This window comes from Ambystoma mexicanum, chromosome 1p (genome assembly GCF_040938575.1).
Source record: "Ambystoma mexicanum isolate Mex_15411 chromosome 1p, UKY_AmexF1_1, whole genome shotgun sequence".
Taxonomy (NCBI): Eukaryota; Metazoa; Chordata; class Amphibia; order Caudata; family Ambystomatidae; genus Ambystoma; species Ambystoma mexicanum.
This window is the reverse complement of record NC_090921.1, coordinates 790,976,649-791,003,251: the sequence shown is the minus strand read 5'-3', so window position 1 is coordinate 791,003,251 and position 26,603 is coordinate 790,976,649. Positions and strand designations below refer to the sequence as shown.

General features: G+C 45.5%; 1 protein-coding gene across 1 annotated transcript in view; it reads right to left on the bottom strand.

The window, feature by feature from the left end:
• LOC138512071 (cytochrome P450 2B12-like) overlaps positions 1-26,135 on the bottom strand; it is a 191,808-nt gene extending 165,673 nt beyond the window's left edge. The window contains exons 1-3 of the mRNA XM_069627678.1: positions 25,952-26,135; positions 10,796-11,112; positions 8,656-8,818 (exon numbers count right to left, since the gene is read on the bottom strand). Of these exons, the coding sequence (XP_069483779.1) occupies positions 8,656-8,818; positions 10,796-11,112; positions 25,952-26,135 (664 nt within the window). The remainder of the gene's footprint in view (positions 1-8,655; positions 8,819-10,795; positions 11,113-25,951) is intronic.
• Between the last annotated feature and the right edge of the window lie 468 nt (positions 26,136-26,603).

The following is a 26,603-nucleotide window of genomic DNA, read 5'->3' as shown; positions in this document are numbered from 1 at the left end:
AATCTTGTAGCTCTGTTTCCGTCCAGGCTCTTCCAACCGCTTACTAGATGGTTCATCTAATACAGCGATGGGCTGGTTAATATGGAGTAGAGTAGACAGAGAATGAATACAATTCTCACTTTCTAATGAGCTTTTCGCCTGTGGTTGTGCAGGCTCATCCATGGTATTCTGGCCCGTTCACAAAAATGGTCAGGAGCGCCTGTCTCTCTAGTGTTCAGCAAGCTTTAAGTCAATTTTTGAGAATCCAGAATTGATTCCATCATTGCTCGTGTGGTCTCCTCTAGCCACGTCACATAGTCTGTTTTGCAACTTGATGGACTGTTCCACTGTTAGGGGTCATTATAGGGCAATTTGCTTGGAAAGATCAAATGTAAGAGTTTCCTTCCTGGGCGCTGAGTTTATCAGTGCCATGCCCACGCTATACGGAGATCCCCTCTCCACGCCCTTCATCTCGTCATCTGTCACGTCACGCCTTGATGCCGATAGCTGGGACACTGAAGCCGTAAATAAAGGTGTAGAAGTGGGCCTCACTTAATGTAAATCACCACGAACCGGAGGAGGTAGCGGTGCAGTAGGGGCCGCCTTCATTAAGGGCATGATTGAGGGAACGGGAGGAGAAGCCGTAACAGATTCGCTGCAAAGGGTTACAGGTAGGTGGAAGCTCTCACCTTGCACATGTGTCTGGAGTCTCGTTCTTCCTCGCGGCATATCTCCCTCCGAATCCATTGGGTCCCATTCACGAAGTTCCTTGCAGCAGCTGATGGTCAGCGCGCCGTACCCTGCCGTAAACTGTGTCCACTGCTGCACCGCTGACTCCACTGCGCTCCGTGCTTCCTTGGGGGTTTTAACCCCTCCTGCTCCCCAGGGCAGCAATAGACAGCAAGGACAGACTGTCTTGGAAGCAATTCACCGGCAGTAGTTGCACACACACAGAGCACAGTCAACTGTGACTCAGTGAAAGGGATAGTGAGCAGCAGTTAGGCAAAAAGGGAATATGGGAAGCATGGACAGCAGAGGCAAAGGAGGGAGAAGTGAGAACGGAGGTTAAGGAGGGAGACGAGAGCTATGCGAAAGGAGCAGAGATAAGCATGTAGGGTAGGTGAAGAAAGAAGAAGTGACAGTGGAGGTGAAGGGGGAGATGAGAGAGGATGGATGGAGGGAGAAGAGAGAGTAGAGGCATCGGTCTGGGGAATGAGAGCAGAGGTTAAAGAGGGACAAGAAAGAGCAGGCGTGAAGGAGGGAGAGGAGGGTATGGAGACATTGTTTGACAGGGGGTGGTATCAGCATTTGCAGTCATTGCACAAGATGGGAGTAAAGTATTGACCTCCTCCCTTCTCTCCCCACACTCCCCTTCCCTAGCTTTGAGACAAGGGCGCCTCTGGCTTACACCCAGGAAGCCTCCTTTCCTAGGTCGGGAGGGGTCCCAGGTTCCCCTTAACCCGAGTCAGGCCCGTGACCCAGTCTCAAAGGCCAGGGCACAGACAGAGGTAGACTATGGGCCACCTCGCAGAGAGAAGGACCTGGTTGGGTTTCCAAGCAAGAGTAGAAGGCTTGAATAGAGGAGCTGGCAGGGTCCATACAGTGACGCAGACAACCTGAAGCATGTCAGGGGTGATATATACCGGAAAAAGTGGTACAGCATTCCGGCTCTATATCCCTAAAATACAGGAAGGTTACACCAGAAAGACAGGATTGGAGGTTCAGGCTAGGTTATGTTGCAAATGGAACAAGGATAAAGAAAAAGCCTGCACAAATCGGTCTCTCCACGGTTCTTTGATGTGGGATTTTCTCAGATGGCTACATCAAGCCATGCTCAGACTAGCGTTTGTGTGGGTCCGTTTTTTTGGTGATAGTGGGCCACTTTTTTAGCCAATTTGGGCCAATTTTATGAGTTACTGTACTAAGCAACTAATAGTTTGACCAGTGTTGCTGAGAACATATTCTCTAAAATACATAATTTGCATCACGTTTTATCCAAACCTCCCCCTTGGGTACTATTGAAATATTGTCACAAAAGGAATGAATAGCCATTTGAAAACTGTAGGCCACCTTTTCATTGGTGCCCGAGACAATTCTATGGCCCAGTCCGACCCTGCATCAAGCTAAACTTTAGAATGCAAGAACATATACAGAGATGTTGGCTTTAATTTTCTTAGGATTCTACTTCTCTAAGGGTTGTTCACATTATCCCCAGTGTTTTTTTCTGGGTGGTCTAATGTGACAGCGGCTCTGAGGTTGGTATCGTAATAAGAAAAGGTCAAAGCAAAAGTCCTCCCATTCATGCATGGGTCCGGCTAGACTAGGACACTCTTTGCGATGATGTCTACCATTTTCTCCTGAAATCTCGCAAAATCCTCCTGATGTTCTTTACCACCTTTTTTTGACATTTTTGACTCTCCTCTATCCTCCTGATCACCTCTAGCTTTGTTCCTTCCACCTGTTCCAACATTCTGTGCTCCCTTATGCTCCTCCAGGTTACTGAAAACGCTCTCCTACTCAGACTCTAAACACCCACAGGGTTCTGAATCCCCTTTCCTTAGGTGGGCCGCTAATACGCCAGATAACAAGGGTAATGCTTTTACATGCATGGAAATGGGACTGGGGCCTTTGAATTTGCTGAGCACGATTCCCAACTTGCATGGTGTTCTAAGGATTTCCACACTACAGATTTATGGCACAAGGGATTAAAACAGGGAGTTCCCACCTGGGCTTTAAACTCTCTGGGAGTCATGGTGCAGAGGTGCTTGCATGGGGCTCTGCAGCTCTTCACCATTTTTCTTCTAAAGCCGCTTGGTGGAGAGGATGCCTTCTCCAAATGCTGGGCCCTTGGGAGGTGGCAATGAGCATAAGTTTGCTTTCACTTGCAGCTTCTTTTCTCATGCAACGTAGGCCTCTTTTATTTTTACAATCAGGTATATGTTTTGTAAGAAAGAACATTGATAATTTCTGAAAAACATGTTCCCAGAGAGGGAATGTACTGATTCTCTATGGGGGCTCACGATTGTGTCTAAAAAGAACAGTACCCAGCAGCTGGGGCAATAGGACAAGTTCATCCAACTTTACCAGAAGAATGTGGGGTTTGCCAAGGGTTTCTACCCATGCTGCCCCTGTGTCGGGCATCACCCACCCACCTGGTATTACACGGCCACCTTGGCGACCACCCCATCCAAATGCATGGTCAGGTAGGGAGGGATCCATAAGAAGTGGCAGTGAGCAAGCCATCAGTTCGACCCCAAGAGTACAAGACTTACCACACAGATAATGGGGATGGGGGGGGGGGGGGGTAATTCAATCCAGAATGTCGCAAGGTGGAGCGACCATGCACTAGAAACCCCCAGAGGACGAGGGGAGGGGGACTATGCACCTTCCCAATGAGAAGAACATCAGACTCCTTGGGACATGAGGGGTCCAACCACTGCTGGAGGCCATCTCACCATCCCAGGAAGAAATGCAGCTGAAGCACAAGTGATGACCAGGATCACTGACAACCCAATTCCACAAAGGAAAGAAGTGCGCCGGAATGCTATAACTCCCTGAGGCTCTGAGGAGCATCTTTGTTGGATACTGGCCTGGGAAATCACCCGGGAACCTTGGGGGCCATTGGTCTGTCTAGAGCAGTTGATACATGCAATTGTTTCACCAATGTGGAAACCATTTTTGAGTGGAGAAAGACCCATCCTCAACCTCATCCTCTGCGCATAGAGAAAACCCTATATCCAATAGGAACTCACCCAGCACATTCCTGAGACCCAAGGGGAAAAAAGGAGGTAGAAATTACAAAGCTAAAACCCTGCCACCAAGTCAGGGATTCCAGAACAGAAACAGTCCATTGATATCACGTGAGCGTCGCCAGATGTACCGGCCTGGTACACTTGGCTCGGTCAGGCATGGGTCACAAGAGCAGTGGCATTGGAAGAAAGCAAAACACAGTTCCGAGAGCCAGCTTTCTGTCTTGGAATAGAGGGGGGCAGTCTCTTAAGCACAGGAGAGCATCCGTGGCAAGAGCTGTGTGTGTTTTGAACTGTTAATAAAACAGTTTGATAAGTCAGTGCTATTGCCACATGCTTATGCAGATAAAATAACGTGGTTGGTGTAAATAATATGAAGGTATTTGGTTGCTTGAAACCTTTTCTTTATCATGAACGGGTTGTTCAGAAATGACCTGCCCCAACTACATAAGAACGTGTGCGCTTAATCAGCTTCTATATATCTCTAAGATCACACATACAAGTCATCTCTGAAATGCTCAGTACTAGCTTTCGTATATATGCAACCTGTGGCTCTCTAGATGCTCTGGACTATGACTCCCATGACCCCCTCGCCATTGACTATGCTGGCTCGGGGTGATGGGAGTTTTGGTTCAAAACATCGGGAGAGCAAAAGGTTGCTGACCCATGACTTCTAAAATGCTGATGTTAGGTAAAGTGCTCATCTCATAATTGGAGTTCGCTCTGCCATGGTGATGGCTCTTTCTTTGTCACACAATACCTGTTGATTTGAATAGTTGGTAGTGGCAAAATACAGCATACTGCCTACCGCAAAGGATGACTCTATTTCCCGACAAAGCATGTTAGGTCAACAAGTTAGTCAAAGGTTACAGCACCATGAAGGTCCTGGGCCACTTCTACCATCTCCCCTGGAAAGTGGAATGGGCATTTGTGGCACTGCCATTGCATCTGGTGCATACCTGCCCAGTCTCTGGGTTCACTCCAGAGACCCTGGGTTTTTACGCTGTTCTCAGCGTCTTCCGGGAAGAGCGTGGAGTCTCTGGGGTTTCCCGCCATCCAAGGAAATCCGCTCATGCCTCGATGTGATTGACTACAAACACACTGTTTGTGGCCAATCACATCGAGCTGTGGGCGGAAACTTAGGTTCTGCGACACATCTGAAGGCCGACATATTTCAAAAAGGAATTTACAAAGATCTTCACTGTCAAGTCTTTAAAAATCCTGGCCTTTATGTTAAACATGAAAGGTTTGTATTAGGGGTAGAGTTCTTGACTGGATGAGTCACTAAGAGCTTATCGTGAGAATGTGTTTTTTTGCATTTTTAAATATTTGCTACTATATACATGGCAACAAGCTCCATGTCAAGCATCAGTGCTGCTCACCTGTGCCTGCTTTTTTCTTACCATTATGAGACTTATAACCGTGAACTCATAATGGGAAAAGCACATCTACAAGTATTTGAATTTAAAGAAAAAAACACAACTTGTCGCAGTACCGTAAACTCACTGTTAAAGGGTTACGGAACAGGCAACTTCCCATGTACTTACTGTACCATTATAATGTGCAGAGGTATCTTTAATCTTGCAGTTTAACTAGTACGTTGCCTTTGCAATGTTTTCCTCCATTCTATAAGACAAACAAACATGTTCCCTTTTGTCAGTGAATTGCATGGTGGTGACTAAATGGAGTTTAAGGTACCCTAGGAGGTAAGAGTGATGTCAGGGAAAGATAGGTCATGATGGTGGCACCTACACATGAAAGGCTGTACCTTACATATGATGACTATATCATTCATATGAGGCACTGACTGCCATTAGATGCCATTAATGGGAATTTGAGGCTGCACGTGGCATATGATGATAGCAGCACCTGAACATATAATGGTGTTACTTTCATACAGTGACTGTGACAAGTATACAAAGCACTAACTAGCATTGTAATGCAATATTACAGCATTTACGGCTGCACTTAACATGGATGTAATGCAGCACCTGGACATGTGTTGCTGTTACCTACTTATGTCTCTTACGGTCATAGAAGGCTGTATCTGGCATAGAATGGGATTGCTTCAACATCCGACATTGCACTTGACCTATGATGGCCGCACTTGGAGATGAGCTACTGTTTCTTGGCTATGGTGACTGTGCCAAGAAAACGAGGCTTTAACTGTCATGAAATTGATGTCCTTGGTCACTTATGACTGCACTTAACATATCATGGTATCACCTGGACTTGTGAGGCATATTGAAACTACACCAGGCACGTGGGGCTACCCACGTATAAGAGAAAATACTCAGTATAGTTTCGCAGCACCTGAAAATGTGTTGCTCGGTTTAGAATAGTATGCCTATACATTATGTATGAGTCTAGAATGAAATAAAATGGCAGTAACTGACAAGGTATGGCTGTGATTACATATGAAGGCATTGCCGCAGGCTTAAGCTGCTTATGCTGCTGTAGCCCTGGCATATCATGCCCCTGTCAATGGCATATCACGTAAGCCATCTAATTTGAATATGGTTGGTAATTAAAAAGCCTTGTCGGCTTTTGTAGGTGTTCGTTATTTTATCAATCGCAATCTTATTTGAATTCTTTGCATCCGATATGTTATTTTCTACGAAATAACAACCCCATCACACAGCCTAAGTTTATAAGGCTAAAGCTAGGTCAACTGCAGATAATAGTAGTGTCTGACGCCTGTCGTGCAGTAGTAATCAATGGCAGTCGATCTAGACACTACTCAGCAAGCACAATCAAGGATGATCTCTGCCATCCAACCCCATACAAGATCCCCTCTCTGCTGCAATCCTGGTCTTTGATTACTACTAGGACAGGCTACACCATCCAAAGACCTCTACTTCGCACCACCACAGAGGGGTTTCATCCAATGTGAATTCCTTTCAGCCCACTATGCTTTCCTCCTTCATGACTACCCTCCACATGTAGATACCCGCGCCCATTTACACCTGTTTGTGGAAAATAATCTTTCCATCTGTTTAGAGATGCTAACATTCCTCTCCACCTTTGTGTACATGCTTACCACAGGATAGCCAGCCACCGCAAGAGCTACTGTTGGTGAGGTCTAGTATTCCAGAGGTCTGGGGGTTACTACGAGCTCACCCGTTCACCTCCCAAGGGCCCAACAACCCTTCCCCAAGAACAAACGTAGGACTCAGCCAAGGGCAAGTTAGAACTGTTGTCTATTACAAAAACCGACAGGGATCATACATGACATTCAGAAAATCTCTGCAGTCATTATTCACAAAGTAATGTCAACCTTTTTTGATACAGAATTGCATCACAATCTGGGCCCGCCTCAAAAAACCTATCACATGTACTCATTGGATGCTCGGAGTGGTAGACACTATGGATTGCCCTTATACATCCTACCCAATTGGCCCTTCCATGTCAGGTGGCTGGCCTGCCCCTTTCCCATGAAACTATCTATTACATTGTTGCAGGGTCACAGGATTACCATTGGCCTTTGTCCCCTGCCATCAACCCCTGGATTTCTGTCCCCTGATTGGCTGGAACTGGTTTCCTCAGGCCTGGGACCCAGTTCGGTTCTCAGCCCTCTGTGCACCTCTTCAAGGTGATGTGAATGACTATGTGTGCCCAATGTATCTGTTAGCAGTGCCACTTTTGCCTATGAGAGTGCTCTCCATGTTGCAATATTGTTAACTTGTTCGTGTTTCACTTCATGTCTGGGTTGCTGACTTCCCACCGCGGGTGAATACCCATTGACTAGCTTTGTCTCATCACCTGGTTGAGGAACACACAATCAAGCTCTTCTGGTCTGCAGGTGTAAGGATTTATTCTGTTTTTCTGCAGATGGTCTCTTATCGTTTTAAGTTTGGAATGTGGTGCTTGTCTCTCACCTTGGCTATGAGTCCTGGTCTTCCTGCTTTCGGCAGCCTGGTTTTGCTTCCCTCGTCTCTTGTCCTGCAGTTCGAGGCCTTATATGATTTTCATTATACTCATTCTATGATTTCTGCACCCTTATATAGTGCTATCTTTGCTATAGGTTAGTCCAATTTGGTCCTGCCAGGCTCCTTATATGATCCTGTAGTTCCATAGAGTTAGTTGCCATAAGCATCTGCAAGCGTACTCTGTATCTCTTGGTTGCCTTGCGTTCAGCATTTCTGCACTTAGCTAATGAGAAAAATAATAAAAGCTTTAACAGTATGTATATGTACTCGTCCTTCATCTACAGACCTGTGTAAGCATGCTCTTCATGTATGTGAGTGTGTGTTTGTGTAAAGCTGTGCATGGTTGCGAGCGTACTTCATGACTAACAAGGCTATGTCATGGTGTCACTAATGACGTCAGCACAATGGTTTCTCTGCATCTAGTCAACGTCATCCATCATGGCACTTGGGTCTATGACCACTGTTGAAGCACCTGTAGCCATAAAGACATTCACTGGATAAGGTTTGAATGGCTGTCTGAGAGAGTACTTAAGTTTCAGTCCCTGGTGCTCCTGGGGGCTGTTCGAATAGTGAGTGACTTTGTGCATTTTTGACTCTTCAGGCCATCATGTTTGTGGGGATGAGGGGGGCATTTCTGGGACCCTCTCTTCACTACACTATTCAAAAATCATTGCCTGCTTCAACTGAAAAACAGACTCTCCAACATTTACATCCATGGAGGTGGGTACGGGATGGGGGGCCGTCTATGAATAAATGCCCGTATTTTGAAGCACCTTCATTACTCCAGCACTGTGCCTTAACACCATATCTTATCGGCACAACAATAACTAAACCACACACTGCCTTTATGTTTCCGCCTGTAACCATAATTAACATTGACTGGGTCCATGAAACCATATGTTATACAGATTAAGTCTGGCCAGATCTCCATCACAACAGCTTGAATGCCCATCATCACCACCACCTTACTTTCAACAGAAGGGGCACTTAGTACATACCTAGGCCATGAAGTAGCCATTCAATGACAGGGATTGATGGCCAGCTGGCAAACTCCACGGCAGACTGCACCAAAGCCTCCTTCACCACCTGGTAACTGTTGAGGAGAATGGTGGGGGTGCGGCCCAAAAAGATGGTGCTCATGTCGCCATATTTTCTTTGCATCTTAGAATAGAGAGAATCCCAAAGGTTTCATTGAGAAAAGTAGCAAATACAAATAAATCTAATTCCTATACACAGAAAGATTTCCTGGTGCTCCACATGTAAATGCTCCCATGATGCACCCGAATGGTACTTATTGGCTGGGTCCGCTCCACTGTTAAGACAATGTTCAGGTTACACACAAATTTAGCGGGTGCAAAAACCACAGAGCAATGTTATTGGTTTCAGAGAACCCCACCATGGCAAAAATCTTTCCCCACCACGTCTGCCCATTCCTTTTGGGAAACATTTGTGGATCTCTTTGGATAGAGTATTCTTTTTATGCTCACATAGACTGGTCCACGGTAACACATGCATGAAGATGCCAAGGACTCTCCAAGCACCAAGTTTATTTTATTTTATCCATTTATAAATCTCTAGCAAACCCATGGGCATCAGGGCGCATAATCATCATCAATTAAGTTTATTCGGATTTAAAAAATCCATTAACCAGTTTACAAACATCAATACAGTAATTTTACAGTAATGATTATGCCTGTTAAAAACAAACCTTATAAGAACATATTTATACACACAATATATTAAAAACATCAGAGAAAAATAAAAATGCATGTACAGTTTCATATATCAAACAATTTCTTCCACTGATACAAAGCTTTTCTTAAAAATTCTAGGCAGCCCCAAACCACTGTGATAGTTTCAGCGCGAAGCAAGAATATGAGCACTGGTCTAACTTGGGAAAACCCTGCTTTTCTAAGCAGTGGTGCAATCGTCCTGTTTCTAATATCTTCGCAAACAGGGCAAAACATCACAAAGTGTAAGAGATCTTCCTCTGGCCAATTAGACCCTGGGCAAGCTGTGGGCTGTTCCATGTTCGACCAATTTTTCATTCTCGACCTGAGCGATAGACAGTTGAAACGTGCCCTGGTCAGTGCCCAACGATCTGTGGGCTTATGGCTATGCAGGAGATATGGCAGGGTGCCCTGTAGGCCAGAGATGAGCATGTGTTTTCTATTGGATGCCACACAAAGCCCAACTGTTTCTCTGTTAGATACCGTAATTAATTGATACAGTTGCTTATATTTGTTAACCATAGACAATGATAACAGGGCAGAAGGACATTGCAAACTTTGAGCATTCAACTGCAGTGTACACTTATAAATATGGGATAGCCATGGTATTTTGCACCTTGCTAAACTGGTGGTCAGAGATTTAATAAACATGTGAGTTAGGGCAGCCTTTGGGTTAGACCACACCGCCAGCCAATGAAACAGAGGAGCCATTTGCCACTCGTCCCCAATAAGGGGGTTTCAAAGTTCAGTATGTACAGCAAAATGAGGTGCCGAATGGGGAAGACCAAGCAATTTTTTTTAGAAATATGTTTTCTAATACTTCAATTGGGGTAACTTTTTCCATGTCCCACAGAGCTGCCCCATAATTTGTTGCAGCCTTCATTTTGGCTTTGTAGACCTCCAGTATCAGATTTATCTGCTGCCCTGAGCACATGTTCTAGAAGCAAGAGCTTGCCTCATCTTCAAGCACTGCTTCTCTATATGGGAATTCCCCTGCCAGTTTTCAGTAAACATTACTCTGAGATAATCAAATTTGTCCACCCTGGGAATAAGTTCACCACAACTCCACATTTTGCATAGTTTTAGTGGTCTGTCACCTCCACTTGAGCATGCCATTACTGCAGATTTTTTACAAGCTTAAGGTTTGCCATAAACGAGGTGTAGGCATCTATTAGATGTTGTAATGTTATAGGGGTGCACATGATCAGAACCGTGTCGTCCTCCTAGGCCAACACTGGAAGCAGAAATCCACCCAGCCTAAAATAGTCACCATTAGTTTCCACCAACGCCCGATAAAGACCATTAATATAGAGAGCGAATAGCACTGTGGCTACCACGCACCCCTAGCACAGTCCCGAGGCCACTAAAAAAAAAACACAGTGCATTTTCCTTAGTCACCAAATCTCACACAGGCGGAGGTGTTCTCATGGACAATCTGCAGCACTTTCACCAGCACTTCTGGGCAGCCCATGGAACTGAGCATCCTCCACAGCAGCTCTCTGTCTACTTTATCAAATGCTGTGCTCAGGTCCATGAACGCCAAGTAGAGTGGTTGACCCCTCACAAAAACAGAGGATGTTCCCACCAGGTACAGATTAAGGGCTTGATCACGGGTCTCCAATACTGGTCGAAAGCCATACTGAATATTTGCCAAAACATCACTATCAGTGATCCACTGCTCCAGGTGTTCCAGAAATTCACGACCAAAGATCTTAAAAGGGGTGTCTAATAGAGAGATTGGCCTATAAGACAGTGGGCTACCTGAGTCACCCTATTTAAAAATAGGGTAGATTATGGCTTTACTCCAAGACTGTGGGTATTCACCAAGTTCAAGGTAAGCATTAAAGCAATTAGTTAATAGAGGGGCCCACAAGTTGTTTATGTTTTAGAATTTGTATAGCGCACCAGGTACCCGAAGGCTTAAGGTCGCTGAACATCAAAGTAACTGACTGACACAACAAACATATAACTAGCTGGAGGATTATAACAGTAGGTTCACAGGAAGGCCATCTCTTTCTTAAAGACCTCAGTAGATGCAATGGCTCTCAAAGGCGGAATGAGGGAATTCCATGTCTGAGGAGCTACAGAAACGAAAGCAGCATCCATGGACTTTTTGGTCTTGAAACGGGGAGCCTTAAGATTTGACTCGTCGGAACTAAGGGTTCTGATGTTCTTCTTGGGGATGATACTTTCTTTCAGATAGGCGGGCATCATTTCATGAACACATTTATGTGTAATGAGAAGTAACCTGAAGGAAACCCCAGCCTGAACAGGAAACCAATGCAGACTTCTACGTGCTTCCGACACGTGGTCACTTTTGTAAGACGTTTAACAACTCTTACAGCTCCGTTCCGTATGACCTGGAGACGATGAAACTCTGATAAGGACAGGCCCACCAAGAGACTACAACAATAATCTATTTTGGTGCCTATAATAGCCCTTGACAGAGTTTCTGAGTTTTTTTCAGTTACAAAAGTTCTAAGACATCGGAACAGTTTAATGAAATAGGATGCTGAAGAGATAAAGCTATTAATTTGGGCTTTCATATTTAGGTTTTTATCTAAATAGATGCCCAGGGTTTTAACTTTACTCATAACGTCAATTTCACAATTGTCTATAGTAAAATTCTTATAGCTGGTTCCTAACTTCTCGAGTTTAACCTCTTACCCAACTAAAAGAAGCTCAGTTTTAGAGGTATTGATGGCTAAACCCTTAGCCACCCTCCAGTGCTAAATTTTTAGATACATTTTGTTAATGAGTAATTCATCCTCTATATAAGATCCTGAGATGGGGATAACACACTGCATAGTCTGCAAATATGATCCCTTCCTGTTCCAACATCTGGAAAAATGGTATGATAAAGATGTTGTAGAAGCAGGGCGACACACAGGCTCCCTTTGGGATGCAACACTTCAGTGTGGTTGGTTTTGCTTCACTAGTGCTGTCACTAGCCACTCTGACTTGCCTCCCCTCCAAAAAGGAGGTGATCCAATCAACAGCTGCTTGAGAGAAGTTAGCATTATTCTTTAACCTGGTGGACAAGATGGAATGATCCACCAGGTCAAAAGCTGCTGACAGGTAAATAATCATAATAAGTGATATATGACCCCCATCCATCCTGTGAAGTAGGTGGGACTTGAGAACCAACCGAGCAGTCTCGGTTCCGTGATTCATACGGAAACTCGACTGATAATCATGATAAATATGATTCTGCTCCAGAAAGATGGAAATCTGGTTTTATGCTACTCTGTCCAAAATCTTCAACAGGAAGGTGGTATTTGTGATGGGTCTGTAGTTCGATGCATTCTGAGGAGAAAGATTCGGCTTCTTAAAAAGTGGAGTAATCCATGCATTCTTGATGATGTTTGTAACCTTATTAAGGGCAAAAGAGGAGTTGACGAAATTCGTCAGTGCGGGAATAAGAATGGGGGAACATTTTTTATGATGATGGAAGAACACAGATCGCCTTTACAGCCAATACTTTTTAACTGAATGATGACTTTAGCCAATTCTAGTTCCGAAATTGGCTGGAAGCTAAAGGCGGGTTGGTTAACCCCCTGGTTGACAGAAGTATGTAAATCAGCCTCCAGAACTTGTATCGGCATATCACGTTTTTTTTCTTCAATCACCGCTCTAATTTTTTCAAGCTTGCTAGACAGAGCATTCTGAATTTCCGTGCTCCATGACTAATTTTTAAGAGCAATATCTTGCGTAGGTCAAGGTGTATGAGATTGCTCCTTTAAGATTTTAAAGAGTTCTCTACTATCAGACTTCGCATTTATTATTCTTGTGTTGAAAGACTCTTTTTTGGCAGTGTATATGGCCAATTTAAATTCTACTGAATCTTTTTTGTAGGCTTCAACGCTGGATGTATCTCTACAAAGACGCCAAGCATAAAAAAATTGAGTTTTTTTTTTGGCTCGAGTTCCTTCAGGTCCTCATTAAATAAATTCTAGTTCCTCCTTAAATAAATCTGCTGGAATTGCATCCGGGCCCGGCCCCGGTTATGCAGTTGTTTGTTGACTGCTATTTGAACATCTTTGACAATTAGGCGAAGAGTAGTACCCCGCACCCCATCATATTTATTGAAAGCCAGTGCTTTGTATAAGGACCGAAAATGATCAGACCAGGCCTTCGCACTCACATTATTTTCTCTGTGGGTTATGGCTCTTTTATGAACAGGACCATCCCCTACAAACTCCCAGAATTGTTTTGAGTCCCCCACCGCAACGGTCTGGAGGAGTTCTTCCCATGCCTGTTCCTCAAGGAGATTTTTCATATTGGACAGCTCAGTTTTATACAGTGCTTGTGCCCTAATTAGCTCTGCTTTAGTGCTAAGCCTATTATGCAGTAGCCCCTTCAGGTTGTGCTGTGCTGCCCGACAGGGTTCATCAAACCAGCTTTGATTGTTCTTTTTCCCTGTTTTAAAATCATGCTGAAAGCGGTCATAAGGGAATTCCATATTTTTTGTGAGGCCAAAATGATACACCTTGGTTCCTCATCTAGGGAAAGAATAGAAGTAATATGTTCCACATTTAATTGAACTGCCTTAGTTTGAGTGACCTCTGGATCAAGTTTAGCCTGTTTCACTCTGCGCTTGCACAAGGGGTTGACTTCACAGTGGTCCAGGTGCGGGAAATTAACAGATGGCACTACCAAGTAACCCACCTTCAGTACTAACCTTAGTGGAAAGTGATCGCTATACAGTTTATCCAGCACTTGAAAATCCATAATTAAGGGCCAGTGTTTTGAATGGATGTAAATATAGTCTATATTGGAAGTGCCTTGGGTGTCAGCGAATGTGGGCTTCCCTTGGTATATCCGGACCCACACGACCATTTAAGGGCTGAATACCCCAGTCCAAGAACCAGGTGTGGAACTGAAGGCCCCCAGCACACATTCTCTCATCCATCATTTGGAGTGTTGGGATCCCACAGGCAAAATCCTCACCCGGGTCCACCAATTCGCTAGTCACCCCCTTACCCAATTTGGCGTTAAAATCCCCACCCAGTATCACAATCGAGTTTTGACACCTTGGTGATATACATTCTCATTCAAAGAGGTCCTTCAATGCCCTTGGGCACCCCTTATTAAGGGCGTGCAAACTATTGTAGAAGTTCACCAGGATCAATTCACGTCGGTGCTCAGGCAAAGCTTTGATTCACTGTAGTGTCACATTTTTACTTTCCCTTAATGTTAATTTGTAATTTAATGCAGACTTGAACAAAATTGCCATACCCCCATAGCAGCCACCTCTCCCACACTTCTTAGCTACAATGCAGTTTGAGACAAAACCATCTAAACATACTGGAGTAAGGGGGGCGTGGCTACAGCGCCATGGAGTAGGTCGCAGATCCTAAAGGCTCCCGTGATCTGTCTGTGATTTTGCGAATAACTAGATAAATATGTAACAGCTGATATGCCATCCGGATGCCACGGATGTCAGAACATGCCAAGAGCGTGAGGAGTGGAGATTGCGGTGAAACGGAGACTGTCCGAAGATAGAACAGGGGGATGAATGCCAGCGCGTTGGAACAAAGGAGAGGGCGCTGCAACGCACAGCGCAACGCATGGTAATGTGGCCAGGCTTCTGTGAGGAAGGCTGCAGCAGCTGGGATTGAACACTGCAGAAAGCCCTTGTACATTGTACTGTGACCTGCAACATAGTAGCAGCGCTGTGGAACAAAAGGACAGAAGTGGAATAGATACATTGTTCAGCTTCATTCGCGAGTCACTGAAGAGATGCGGTTCGCGGCACGGGGAGAGTGAAAGCCCGCACAGGAACTGCTAGCATTGCACAGGCTCGGCTAACGGTGAAAGGCCCTGCTTATTTAACGCTGAGCATCATAACGGTTGTTGCGCTGGGTGATTTCCCATATTCTGACTGCACAGGAAGCCACGACGAAACAAGATGGCGCCTGGCAGCCGTAACAACAAAGGACTTTGTGGTGGAGCATGAACCGCAGGCACCCCAGTGGAGACGGCCAGTATAAATAAAGGAGAGGATGAGACTTGGTCGTGCAGGCACCCTGAAGTAGCGCAGAGGCGGGCGCGAGGATAACGCAGTAGTATATAAATTGGGTGCACACGCTCAGGTGGTATCTAGACCCCGAGCTGACAAAGGAAAAGGAAAAAACTCCACGAAGCGCGCAGGGGGCTCTTGTGTGGAGACTGGAGCGTGTGGGGCAGGCGTGATAACAGCAGCTAAGCGTGCACAGGCGTAGTGACCTTCGCTTGCAGAAGAGAAATAAAGCAGCAAGACGAAATGAACATGCCACTGGGTGCCTTTATAGGTGCTCAGGTTGGAATTCCAGCAGAAGGTACAACCAGGGACAGGCATAACCCAGAGGTGCTCAGTGTGACAAGGGCTCGCACAGGAGGAGGAGATAGTGGGTAGTAACACTACTATCAAGGAACATACCAGCATTTCCAGACAAAGGGGAAAGTACATGGTGGATGATATACAAGATGCTCTGGAAAGGCGTCCAGTCAGCAATGGAATGGAGGTTAGTAGGTGAAATTTAAAAGTGATGGGGCCACCCTGCTAAGGAATTGACAGGACGGAATCGCGCGCACCCGGAGAGCCCCATAAGCACTGGGGTGTGCGCCTTTGGACCCAGACCAACAAGGGCTGGAGCTTGAGTCTTGAGAGGATTGCATAGCTCAATAACAATTACATGGGAGGACACAGCCCACTCCAGGAGCAGAACCAGAATTCTGGGGGTACTCTTGACATGGCTTGCCCGGGCCCTGACACAAGCAGCAACCTTACCTACCGAGGACTAAAGACAATACGTGGTGGGGCCTGAACACACAGCTCTGGCACACCACAATGACTAACAAACTCCCTAGAGCAAAGGGCAAGCAACCCACACTCGAAGAATACACCAGAGCATCGCCAGGGGCGGAAGGGGCCAGAAGCAAAGACAAAACCCTCGTGGGGGGCACGGACACTATGGGCAAAGACCAGAAGATCCTCGCTGTGATTGCTGACCTGAAAGTGGCTTGGGAAACCAAACTTGGATTGCCCATGAACAAGCTGAAAGCAGCACTAGAGCTCAAAGTCGGGGCAGTATAAGCGGAGGTGAATCTTCCCCGGCAAGATGTCAGGTCGCTGGCAGAACACACAGGTGACCTAGAAAAAGAGGTGGCCCCGAATACAGCAGCGTGTGCATCCCACAAATCCGAACTTCATGCCCTAGTACAACGAGTGGGCAACCTGGAAAGTAGAGCGGAGGATGCGGAAGGACGTGCCCGCAGGAATAATATACAGATCGTTGGATTGCCTGAAGGAGCCGAGGGACCCAACCCTACGGAGTACAATGAATCAATGCTACTGCAGGAGATAACTGGGGGAGTGCTGACTCAAGGGTTTTCTGTGGAAAGGGCGCATAGGGCCCTGATGAGGAGGCCACCACCGGGAGCTCCCCCCGCAGGCCGGTGATAGCTAAGATCCTGAACTATCGTGACCGGGAGAAAATTCTTGAACACTTTCTGCAAGGCGGAATGATACAAAGAGCGTAGGCAAACATAACCGCATATCCGGATTACACCCTGCAGGTGCAACGCAGACGCATGAACTTTGGGGTCGTGAAAGGAAGATTGCGTGAAGCAGGCCACAAGTATATGTTGATCTACCCTGCAAAACTGAAAGTGTTCCACAAGAGCAGAACATTGTTTTTTGAAACCCCGGAGGACGCCATGGGGTGGCTGGATGCTCAGAGCTGCCCCCAAGAATCGGGTATCCAGACAGGAGAAGGCACAGATAAGTAACATGTAACTGTGGCACCCGCGATGTCACAGTCCAAGACACTGGGACTTGAATATAGTATAGGTATACATATTTGCATGATCCGTGAGCACCTGAAACTTGGACAACAGCAGGGGAGCCTTACGGAATCAGCCCTCATACCCCCATAACTAGTAGATTAGTTAGGTCACCGGTAGTCCGGTGGCACCCTGCCAAGTTCCTGACCTCGGCATTCTGAGGCAGGACTAAACGCGGGGGAGCCTGAGATCCAGGGTTGGAGCTGAGCATTTGTCTGAGATCCAGGGATGGAGCTGGGCACTTGTTGGGGTCGGGTAGGGTGGGGGGAGGGAAGGGGCTGTGTGTAGTGTTGGTAGTTGGGCAGGGGGGACAGGGGGTTAGTTGGGGAGTTTTTGTTGGGAGCGGGAGGGGAACGAGCCCAGTCTTGTGCCAAATCAGGCGGAAGGGAGAAACAGGGAGGGGAGGCGGGACAACCCATAGATGGCATCGGGTAGCCTTAGGATGGTGACTTGGAACGTGAGGGGCCTCAACAGCTATTTTAAGCGTAACCAAGTAATGATGTACCTTAGAAGGCTGAAGATTGACATAGCACTACTACAGGAAACCCACCTCACCAGGGAGAAGCTGGAGTTGGTCCAGAGAAAGTGGAGATGGTGTACCACGGGAGCCATATACTCAGCTTACGCGGGGGGGGGGTCATCACGTGGGTGGCTGCGCATGTACCATTTCAACTGCTTCAGACCATGATAGACCCAGAAGGCAGAATGACAGTGGTGAGGGCGATGCTGGAAAACAGGGAAGTGAGCATTATAAATGTATACGTCCCTAACCAAGATACAGTGGCCTACTTTAGGACCCTGTATGGCAAAATTGGCCCCATATTGGGTGGCGCGATCTTATGGGGAGGGGATTTTAACTGTATATTAAACCCTAAAATGGATAGACCAGATGGTAAACCAGACAGACCCACTCCGGCTGCAAAGGCATTACAGGCCCTACTGAGAGACTTGAGACTCGAAGATGTCTGGAGACAGTTACACCTAGCAGACAGGCAGTACTCACACTACGTGGCCCCACATAACCTGCATACGAGACTGGATTACATTTTTGCCGCTTAGGAGATGTTGGGAGAGATGACGGGGGCGGAATACAAGGCCAGAGTGCTCTCGGACCACTCCCCCTTGGTTCTGGAGTGGCGACACCAGCCCCCTAGAACGAGAATCCCGATGTGGAAGCTCAGATCGGAGAACCTGCAGGATTTGGGATTCCAGGAGGACTTGAGGGAGGCGATCACTGAGTATTTTGACACTAACACAGGTAGTGTCCAATCAGTGGGAACCTTGTGGGAGGCATTCAAAGTAGTGATATGGGGAGTAGCCATATCAAAATCTAGAGGGCTCCAAGGGGGCATAGAGTGGGAGTTGCAAGAAACAGAGAGGGAGCTGGAAGACATAATGGGCAAGGGGGGCACCTCACAGGAGGAGGTGGAAAGGACGAAGCTGTTACACCAAGCCAGCAGTGAGCACTGGGATAGACTATGCAAGCTGAGTTACAAGAAATATATCGAAAAGCAACACGCGGGTGGAGACAAGCCAGGTAGGCTGTAAGCCTGGTTATATAAAAACGAAACACCACGGCCAGCGATCAGGGAAATTAGAGGGGACGAAGGCCAGTGCTGGGATACCCAAGAGGGAGTTAATGAGGGGTTCCTTAGATATTATAAACTTCTTTATGGAGATGCAGGGGAAGGGACGGATCAAGAGATTCAGGAATCACTAGAGGACATAGGCCTGCCCAAATTAGAAGATCAGGAACGAGAGGACCTTGACGCCCCAATCACGATAGAGGAATTGGAGATAGTGGTTCAGCACCTGCCCACGTGCAAAGCCCCGAGGTCGGATGGGCTCCCCAGTGAATTCTACAAAACTTACAAACAAGAGGTGCTCCCCCCCGCTATTGGCCACGCTTAATGAGGCGTTTCAGCACGGCGGGTTGCCGGAGTCCCTACGGGAGGCAGTGGTCATCCCACTCTTGAAACCGGGAAAGCCAAGCACAGACTGCGGGTCATACAGACCCCTATCGATGCTTAATCAGGACAGCAAAATCCTCACAGCAGCACTAGCGAACAGGCTCAAGTGAGTCATTGGCAAATTGATACACCCAGACCAAACAGACTACAGTCCTGGCAGGAACATAACCAACAATCACAGGAGACTCCACCACATTATTGACCAAACAGAGAAGGACCCCGGCGAACTGGCAATAGTCTCGCTAGGTGCCATTAAGGCTTTCGACTCTGTGAGATGGCCCTGGTTGCTGGCGACTCTGAGAGAATACGGGATGGGGCCGAGATATCTGAGGTGGGATAAAATGCTATATAGCTCTCCGATTGCCAGGGTCAAAACGGGCGCCACAATCTCAGATAAATGGCAACTCAGCAGGGGCACTAGACAGGGTTGCCCCTGGTCGCCCATGCTGTATATGCTTGCGTTGGAGCCACTGGCAATCTGCCTCAGACAACAATACGGGGAGTTAGTTATCCATACTGCGGGGGGCTTGCACCTTATATCATTGTACGCCGATGATATACTCATGTATCTTCGCTTCCCAGAAGAAGATCTACAATATGTCCTGGAGGTGATGGAACGTTACGCCACTCTGTCGGGCATAGCGGTGAACCCCAAGAAATCAATCATGTTCCCCCTGGGGAGGTACAGGCAAACCCTGCCTAGGAACCTACCGGTCTTGCCAATATCCTACCAGACCGAGACGTTCCGGTATTTAGGAATCAACATATACCACTTGATTGAGCAGGAACACAAACACAATACAGTAAAGGCAGTGGACGGTATTAAGAATAGCATGGGGTTTTGGTCCAGACTGCCCTTGGCTATGATGGGTAGAGCGGCTTTGATTAAGATGGTAGTCCTGCCTAGACTGTTAAATTTTTTTGTGAACATTCCGTATGTGATCCCCAAACGCTTTTTTGTTATACTCCACAGCTTGTGCAGGGGTTTCTTATGGCACAACTCCAGGAACAGGGTGGCCCTTTGGAAACTACAAAACTCGTGTGACGGGGGGGTATAAACCTGCCGAACTTTGAGTTATATTACTTGGCGGGACAGCTGCAATATGTGGCCAGGTGGCTGCCTGAAGAAGAAATGGCTGAAGCCAGGCTATTGTATAAGGACCCTGCCCCCTTCTTCCTTAGAGAGACAGTGTGGCTGCCGAAACCAAAGGTGCTAGGTATGTTGAGGCTGCTGGTGCTAGGCTGGGAAATGTGGCACAGGGCATGGCAAATGGTGGGAAACTCAACTCCATTCTCCCTGCAGGTGCCGTTAGTGGCGCTATGCGGGGAGGACCCCCAAATGATTAAAGGGATCCGCAGATATTGGGAACCGGTGGGCCTGGCGATCCTTGGGGATATATGGCAGGAGGGGGTGGCACTGGATTTTCAGGAACTAGTAGAGGACACTGGGGTGCATAAAGGGCAACACATTACTTACACCAGAATGTTGGCCTGAGGCAATGCTCACGGAACAACCTGATGCAACCATCGAGACGATGTATGATATTTCGGAGGGTGGGCATGAAATATCTCGTCTATATGAGCTACTGGGGACCAGGGTGGGAAAGGAGCCGCTCCAACTGAGGCGAGACTGGGAGGAGGAAATGGGAGAACCCATGTTGGATGGGCAATGGGAGAGAGCCCTATGGTATCATAAGAAGGTATCCCGAAATATGAGGCTTCAGCAGATTCAATTGTATGTCACTCATAGGGCATACATGACCCCCAGTAAAATCACCAAGTCTGGAGGCCCGACAGCACAGAAATGCCCACGGTTCGGGGAGGAGGAAGTGGGAATGCTACACATGTTTTGGGCCTGCCCGGAGGTGGGGAGGTTTTGGATAGAGCTGAAGATACACCTCGCGGAAAAAGGAATTACTTTGGAGGTGGAGTCAGCTTGGGCATGCATGCATGCATGCTGGGACGTTTCACTAGACCACGTAACCTGAAGCACATCAGTAAGATGAAAGACCTGGCCTACATTCTGGCCAAACAGAGAATTGCTATGAGCTGGAAGGCAGCTCAACGGCCTAGAATTGAGATATGGTGGGCGGACCTCATGAAATGGGCAGAGGCAGAAACGGCTGCTTGGTACGAAGCAGTCAGCAGGGGGGGGGGAGGTGGGACCCCTGATAGCATGGAGACAACTGGTGGCCTCGATGATGGGACCCTCCCAGGCCGACCATAGTGAAGATGATACGGAAGAGATAATCCAAGTAGACACGCCTGGAAATAAGTAGGTATTGACAGGTAAACAGGGGCTCGAGTTAAGGGGACGGGAGGGGGCAGGACCGAAATGTTTAATTTGTAAAATAATGATGTGAAGCATAACTGCAGATGTCCTTATAGTTTGTAATGTTTGGAGTTTGTTGATAAAATAATAAAATAAAATTAAAATTAAAAAAAACATACTGGAATAAGGGCCCACGTTTCCTGCAGGAATATTTATCATAGGAACCCAAGAGTGACACTACTTCCTTCTTTAGTAACACAGTGCAGCCTTTTGTGGGTCGTTCATGTTCCGCGGTCGCCCCCTTTGAGGTGTCAAATCAGTCCAGCTCCTCGATATCCGATAAGGCCTCAAAACGATTTGCCGAGATCGTAACACCCCTCCTTTCCCATGGTTTAACCTGATCCCAGCCTGAGCCAACCCATTAATCCCCTTTTTTGCATTAAGAGCCTCATGCTCCCGGTGTAGCATAGATGGGCCTGGTTGTGGCGGTAGAAGGCAGCTAGGGGAAAAAACATACCATTTCGGGATGTGGAGTTCCTCGGACACCACTCAGGGTTTAAAGAAGAGACCAGGTAATCCAACATGGCCGGTGCGGTCATTGAAACTACCACACAAACCCACACTCTGCCCATTTTGTTGCCTTTCCCACCCAAAATACCCATCTAGCCATTAGGATGCCTTTAGGGTTAATTTTCATCCCCGGTAGATGGGTATTGATCCATTGGGAAGTTTTATTTATAAGGAAGGTAGTTGATTCTATTGTGCCTTTATCTAAGCCAGGCAAACCTGTAATAACTCCCACCCACTGATGGATATGGACAGGGGCTAGTGTCGACACCACCTGTTCTGTTCACCGTTCCCTATCACCGGTAAGTAGTTAGCGTTATTTGACACTGGTAAAACAAGCTCTGTCACCGCTAGGCATATTTAGTTTTTGTTATGTTCATTGTTTGCTACGGTATATATCTTTTGTCGTGGAGCGACCAGGCTATGTATTGGTCCTTTGACACCTGGACCCAAACATTGCGAACCTATCAAAAAAGAAGCTGGATGAATAACCCAGCTAAGTCCGGTGCTCTCACTTTAGCTCTACCTGAGCTTTTTAGTTACTTAACTATAATTTGTAGTATGCTTCATGTTAGAAAAATAAAAAATTGCTTCAAATTGGTAAATCACAATTTATTATTTATTCATTCCTCTTGTGAGGTTATCCATATGCTGTTCAAAAAACATTTGTATCTGGAACCATCTTTTGAGACTGAACGTGGTTTGGTTGTTTGCCTATGCATTTCGGAGTCTAGCTCCTTCTTCAGGGCCTAAACCACCACATCTACACGAACAATTATATGACAGATAACCAACAATTTCATGCATGTCCAAGTACATTTCAAGATATAAATAATTAGCAGTAGGTAAATATTACATATCCAAAGTACATACAATGTGTATCCATTCGTAAGTGGAAGAATAAAAAAGGGGACAAGGAGACAAATATGGCATCCTGTTATTAGTTTAAACTCTGCTTATCATGTGCTACCCTTAGTAATTCACTGTAAATGATGGTACTACCTTATGTCTCATAGTCTCGTTTCTGGGTTCCCCAACGTTAGTGACAAATCGTAGCAAAAAGAAAGAAAGAAAGAGAGAGACTCAAGTTTAGGTTGTGTTAGAGAAAAATGCGTGAAAAGTAAAAAAAACGCTTTCAAATGCTAAACCGACATTTTACCTTGTGTTCCAACATTAAGAGGTATCTCTCGACTCCTCAAGTGAACGTGCTGAAGAAATAAAAATAAATGTAGCAGTCAGTTGCTGCTTGTCTCCCTTTTATGTAAAAAAACTCCTGTGGGTATATGTAGTGATACTTACCAAAATCTTCCGATGCTCAATCCCGGAGAAATGCAGCCCGCCGTGTTAAAGGACGGCCGTAATAGTACCTGGTTTGTTTCACCGTTACTATGGCTATCCCACGAGGCGTCACAGTGTGTCAGCATGCGTGCTGACGCTGCAGCGCCTCGCATCCTGCATCCCCATGGTTGTTAGAACAAAGTCCTTAACAAATAGAGTGGTAAATAAGGGCAATGCATATATAACAAGCATTATCTATTGGATTACGTGCTACCATGGTTAATGCAACACCATTCGTAAAGCTTAACCTATCACTTTTTCTGTGATGGAATCAAATGGTGATAGAATGTATGTGTGCCCGTCCTCTGGTAATTCAAAGATGATTGCTCTGTGCTAGATCTCAAACCGTATGTGTGTTCTGACATTAGGAGTACTTATAAACATCTCGTGTTGTATGTGAGTTATGTGTATATATATATGTGAGCCCATTAAAGGGTTATGATGTATACTTATATGTTGTAATCGTATAAAACCAATCACCTTACATTGTATGTGGAAGAAAAACTCCTATGACATTATTAGTGAATCATGGTAAGTTATAACAATGTCATTAAGGACAAAATCGCCTTACATTGTATGTTGAAGAAAAACTCCTATAGCATTATTAGTGAATCATGTTAGGTTATGACAATGTCATTGAGGACAAAATTGTGGTATACAATTACATGCTTAGGAGAGTGACAACCATAATTTGGCTGCATATAACCTGTGAACAATCATTAGAGATAACATGCCCAATTGATTTCTTCGTTGAGTCCTTTTGGAGCAAGGGTCCCCAAACGTTCAATCCAGAAACATTCTCTTCTGTCTAACTTTTCCTGTAAATTCTCATGGGGCTCATTTCTGTGGATTGCTTCTAATATTAGAAATCGGATTTGTGCCAAGTTATGTCTCTTGTCTATCCAATGTCTTGCCACTGTAGAGTTTGTGTTTTTGTTACGTATAGACGATCGATGCTCGTTCCTGCGCAGTTTCGCTTCGCTTTTCTCTTGGATTGGCCCACACAGCATTGTCTGCAAGGACATTTGATCCCATATATTATGCTAGGTGTGTGACATGTTGCATAATCTTTAAGTATCAACGTTTCACCAGTAGGAGGATGATTTATAACCTGGCCTTTCTGCACATAACCACAGTTGCTACATTACAAACATGGGAATGTTCCTTTGCGCTTAGTTTCCAATTTCTTTCGGGTGGGGCGTGTTTGAACCAGGCAATCTCTGAAGTTCCTGCTCGTTGATATGCAAAAGTTGGCTGGTCTTTAAATAGATGTTCAATCTTTTGATCGCAGGACAACACCTGCCAATGTTTCTTTATGATCGATTTGATTCGGTTACACTGTGTACAATATCTCGACATAAATACCAATTGTGATTCAGTTTTTAATTTCCTTGGTGCTGATATTAATTCCTCTCTATTCATTCCTTCCACTTTGGCCTTATGAGGCTTGGCTGATGGAAACTTAGCCTATGAAGTAAATTATTGCGATCAGTCAGTTTGCTGTAGATATTGGTCTTATATCCATCTTTTGAAGATTGAATGTTAACATCTAGGAAGTGTATGTTTTCTCTAGAGTATTCATGGGTGAATTGAATTCTTTGGTCAATGGTGTTTAGATATTTAAAAAAATCTTCCACTCGTTCTTCAGTGTCTGTCCATATGCCAAAGACATCATCGATGTATCGTATCCAGATTGTTAGATGCGGTTTCCATGTGGGGTTGTTCAGTATGTGGTTCATCTCAAATTTATACATGAATGTATTTGCATATATGGGTGACATGATAGCCCCAATAGATGTTCCGGCGATTTGTAGATAGAATTGTTTGTTTTATTTGAAGTATGAGTTCTTTGATATGAAATAGAGTAAAATTATTATGAATTCTTTATTTGCCTCGATTTCTCATGTGTTCAACAATAGCCAATCAACAGCTCGAATACCCAGATCATGTGGGATTGATGTATATAGATTTCTGACATCCACTGTGAACAGTATCTGTGATGGTGCGTACGGTATTCCTCTGAGTTGTTGCAAAAAATGAGTTGTGTCTTTAATGTAGGTGGGCGATTGTTGAATCAGAGGTTATAGGAAATAATCTATGTATTTGCCGATTTGTTGTAGCACACTGTTAATACCTGCCACGATTGGCCTTTCTGGTGGATCTTGTGGGTTCTTGTGTACTTTCGGTATTGTGTAGAAATTAGGTATACGTGGGTTATCATTCCATAAGAATCTCTGTTTATGGTGATTGATCCATTCATTCTCTTCTGCATCTTCCAGTTTTCTCTCCAAATCCTGTATGATTGTAGTTGTTGGATCATTATCCAATGGTATGTATGTACTGGTGTCTGCAAGCTGTCTTTTACACTCATTGTTGTAGTCTTCTGAGTTCAAAATTAGTAATGCTCTGCCCTTATCGGCAGGTCTGATGGTTATTGATTTGTCACCATACAAGTTTTTTAGCAATGTCAATTCGTGTGGTTTCAAGTTTTTATATTTGGTGCTGATAAATTTTACTTTTTATAAATCTTTCAAAACTTGTTTCTCAAAGATTTCAATGGCTGGGGTACTACAAGACGGTATAAAATTACTTCTGGTCTTAAATTCTTTGTACATAGAATCTGTGTTTTGTTGCAATTGTTCCTCCAGTTCCTCAAAGAAAATTTTCAGTTTCATTTTCCTTACTAATTTTAATACTTCCACTTTAGTATCAAACAGTGAGCTGTCATATGTTGGTACAAAGCTAAGCCCCTTGTAGAGTGTTTCTTTTTCCATTGTTGACAAAACCCTTCTTGACAAATTTATGACTAAGTTTTCCTCTGCTGGAAACACGTTATTGGTCCTCCGTGTCCTCTTTCTTTTCCCCCTTGTTCTTTTAACCCTCTTCCTAAAAAAGATACTCCTGATATACCTGCCCTAGCCGGCATAGATCCAGATGCTTCCGTTGCTTGTGTATCCCTTTCCGTTGTGGGTTCAGCCGTTGCTTCAGACTCGGAGCTGGATGTATTACTTGAGTTATTTTGTCTGGGTCTTCTCACTGGTGGTCCATATTTGTCCATCCAGGTGTAGACTTCCTCATTAATATAATCATAGGTTGCGGAGTGTGGCGAGTGTTTCCCGTGTGGAGAGGCTTTGGAAATTTTTTTTCTTTTTTTTTTTTGGTTGCCGAGCTGCGTTCAAGGAAGAGGAGGAGCCACCCTTTAAAAACGGCAGCCACGCCAAGCGGAGCGTAGCGGAGTGTGG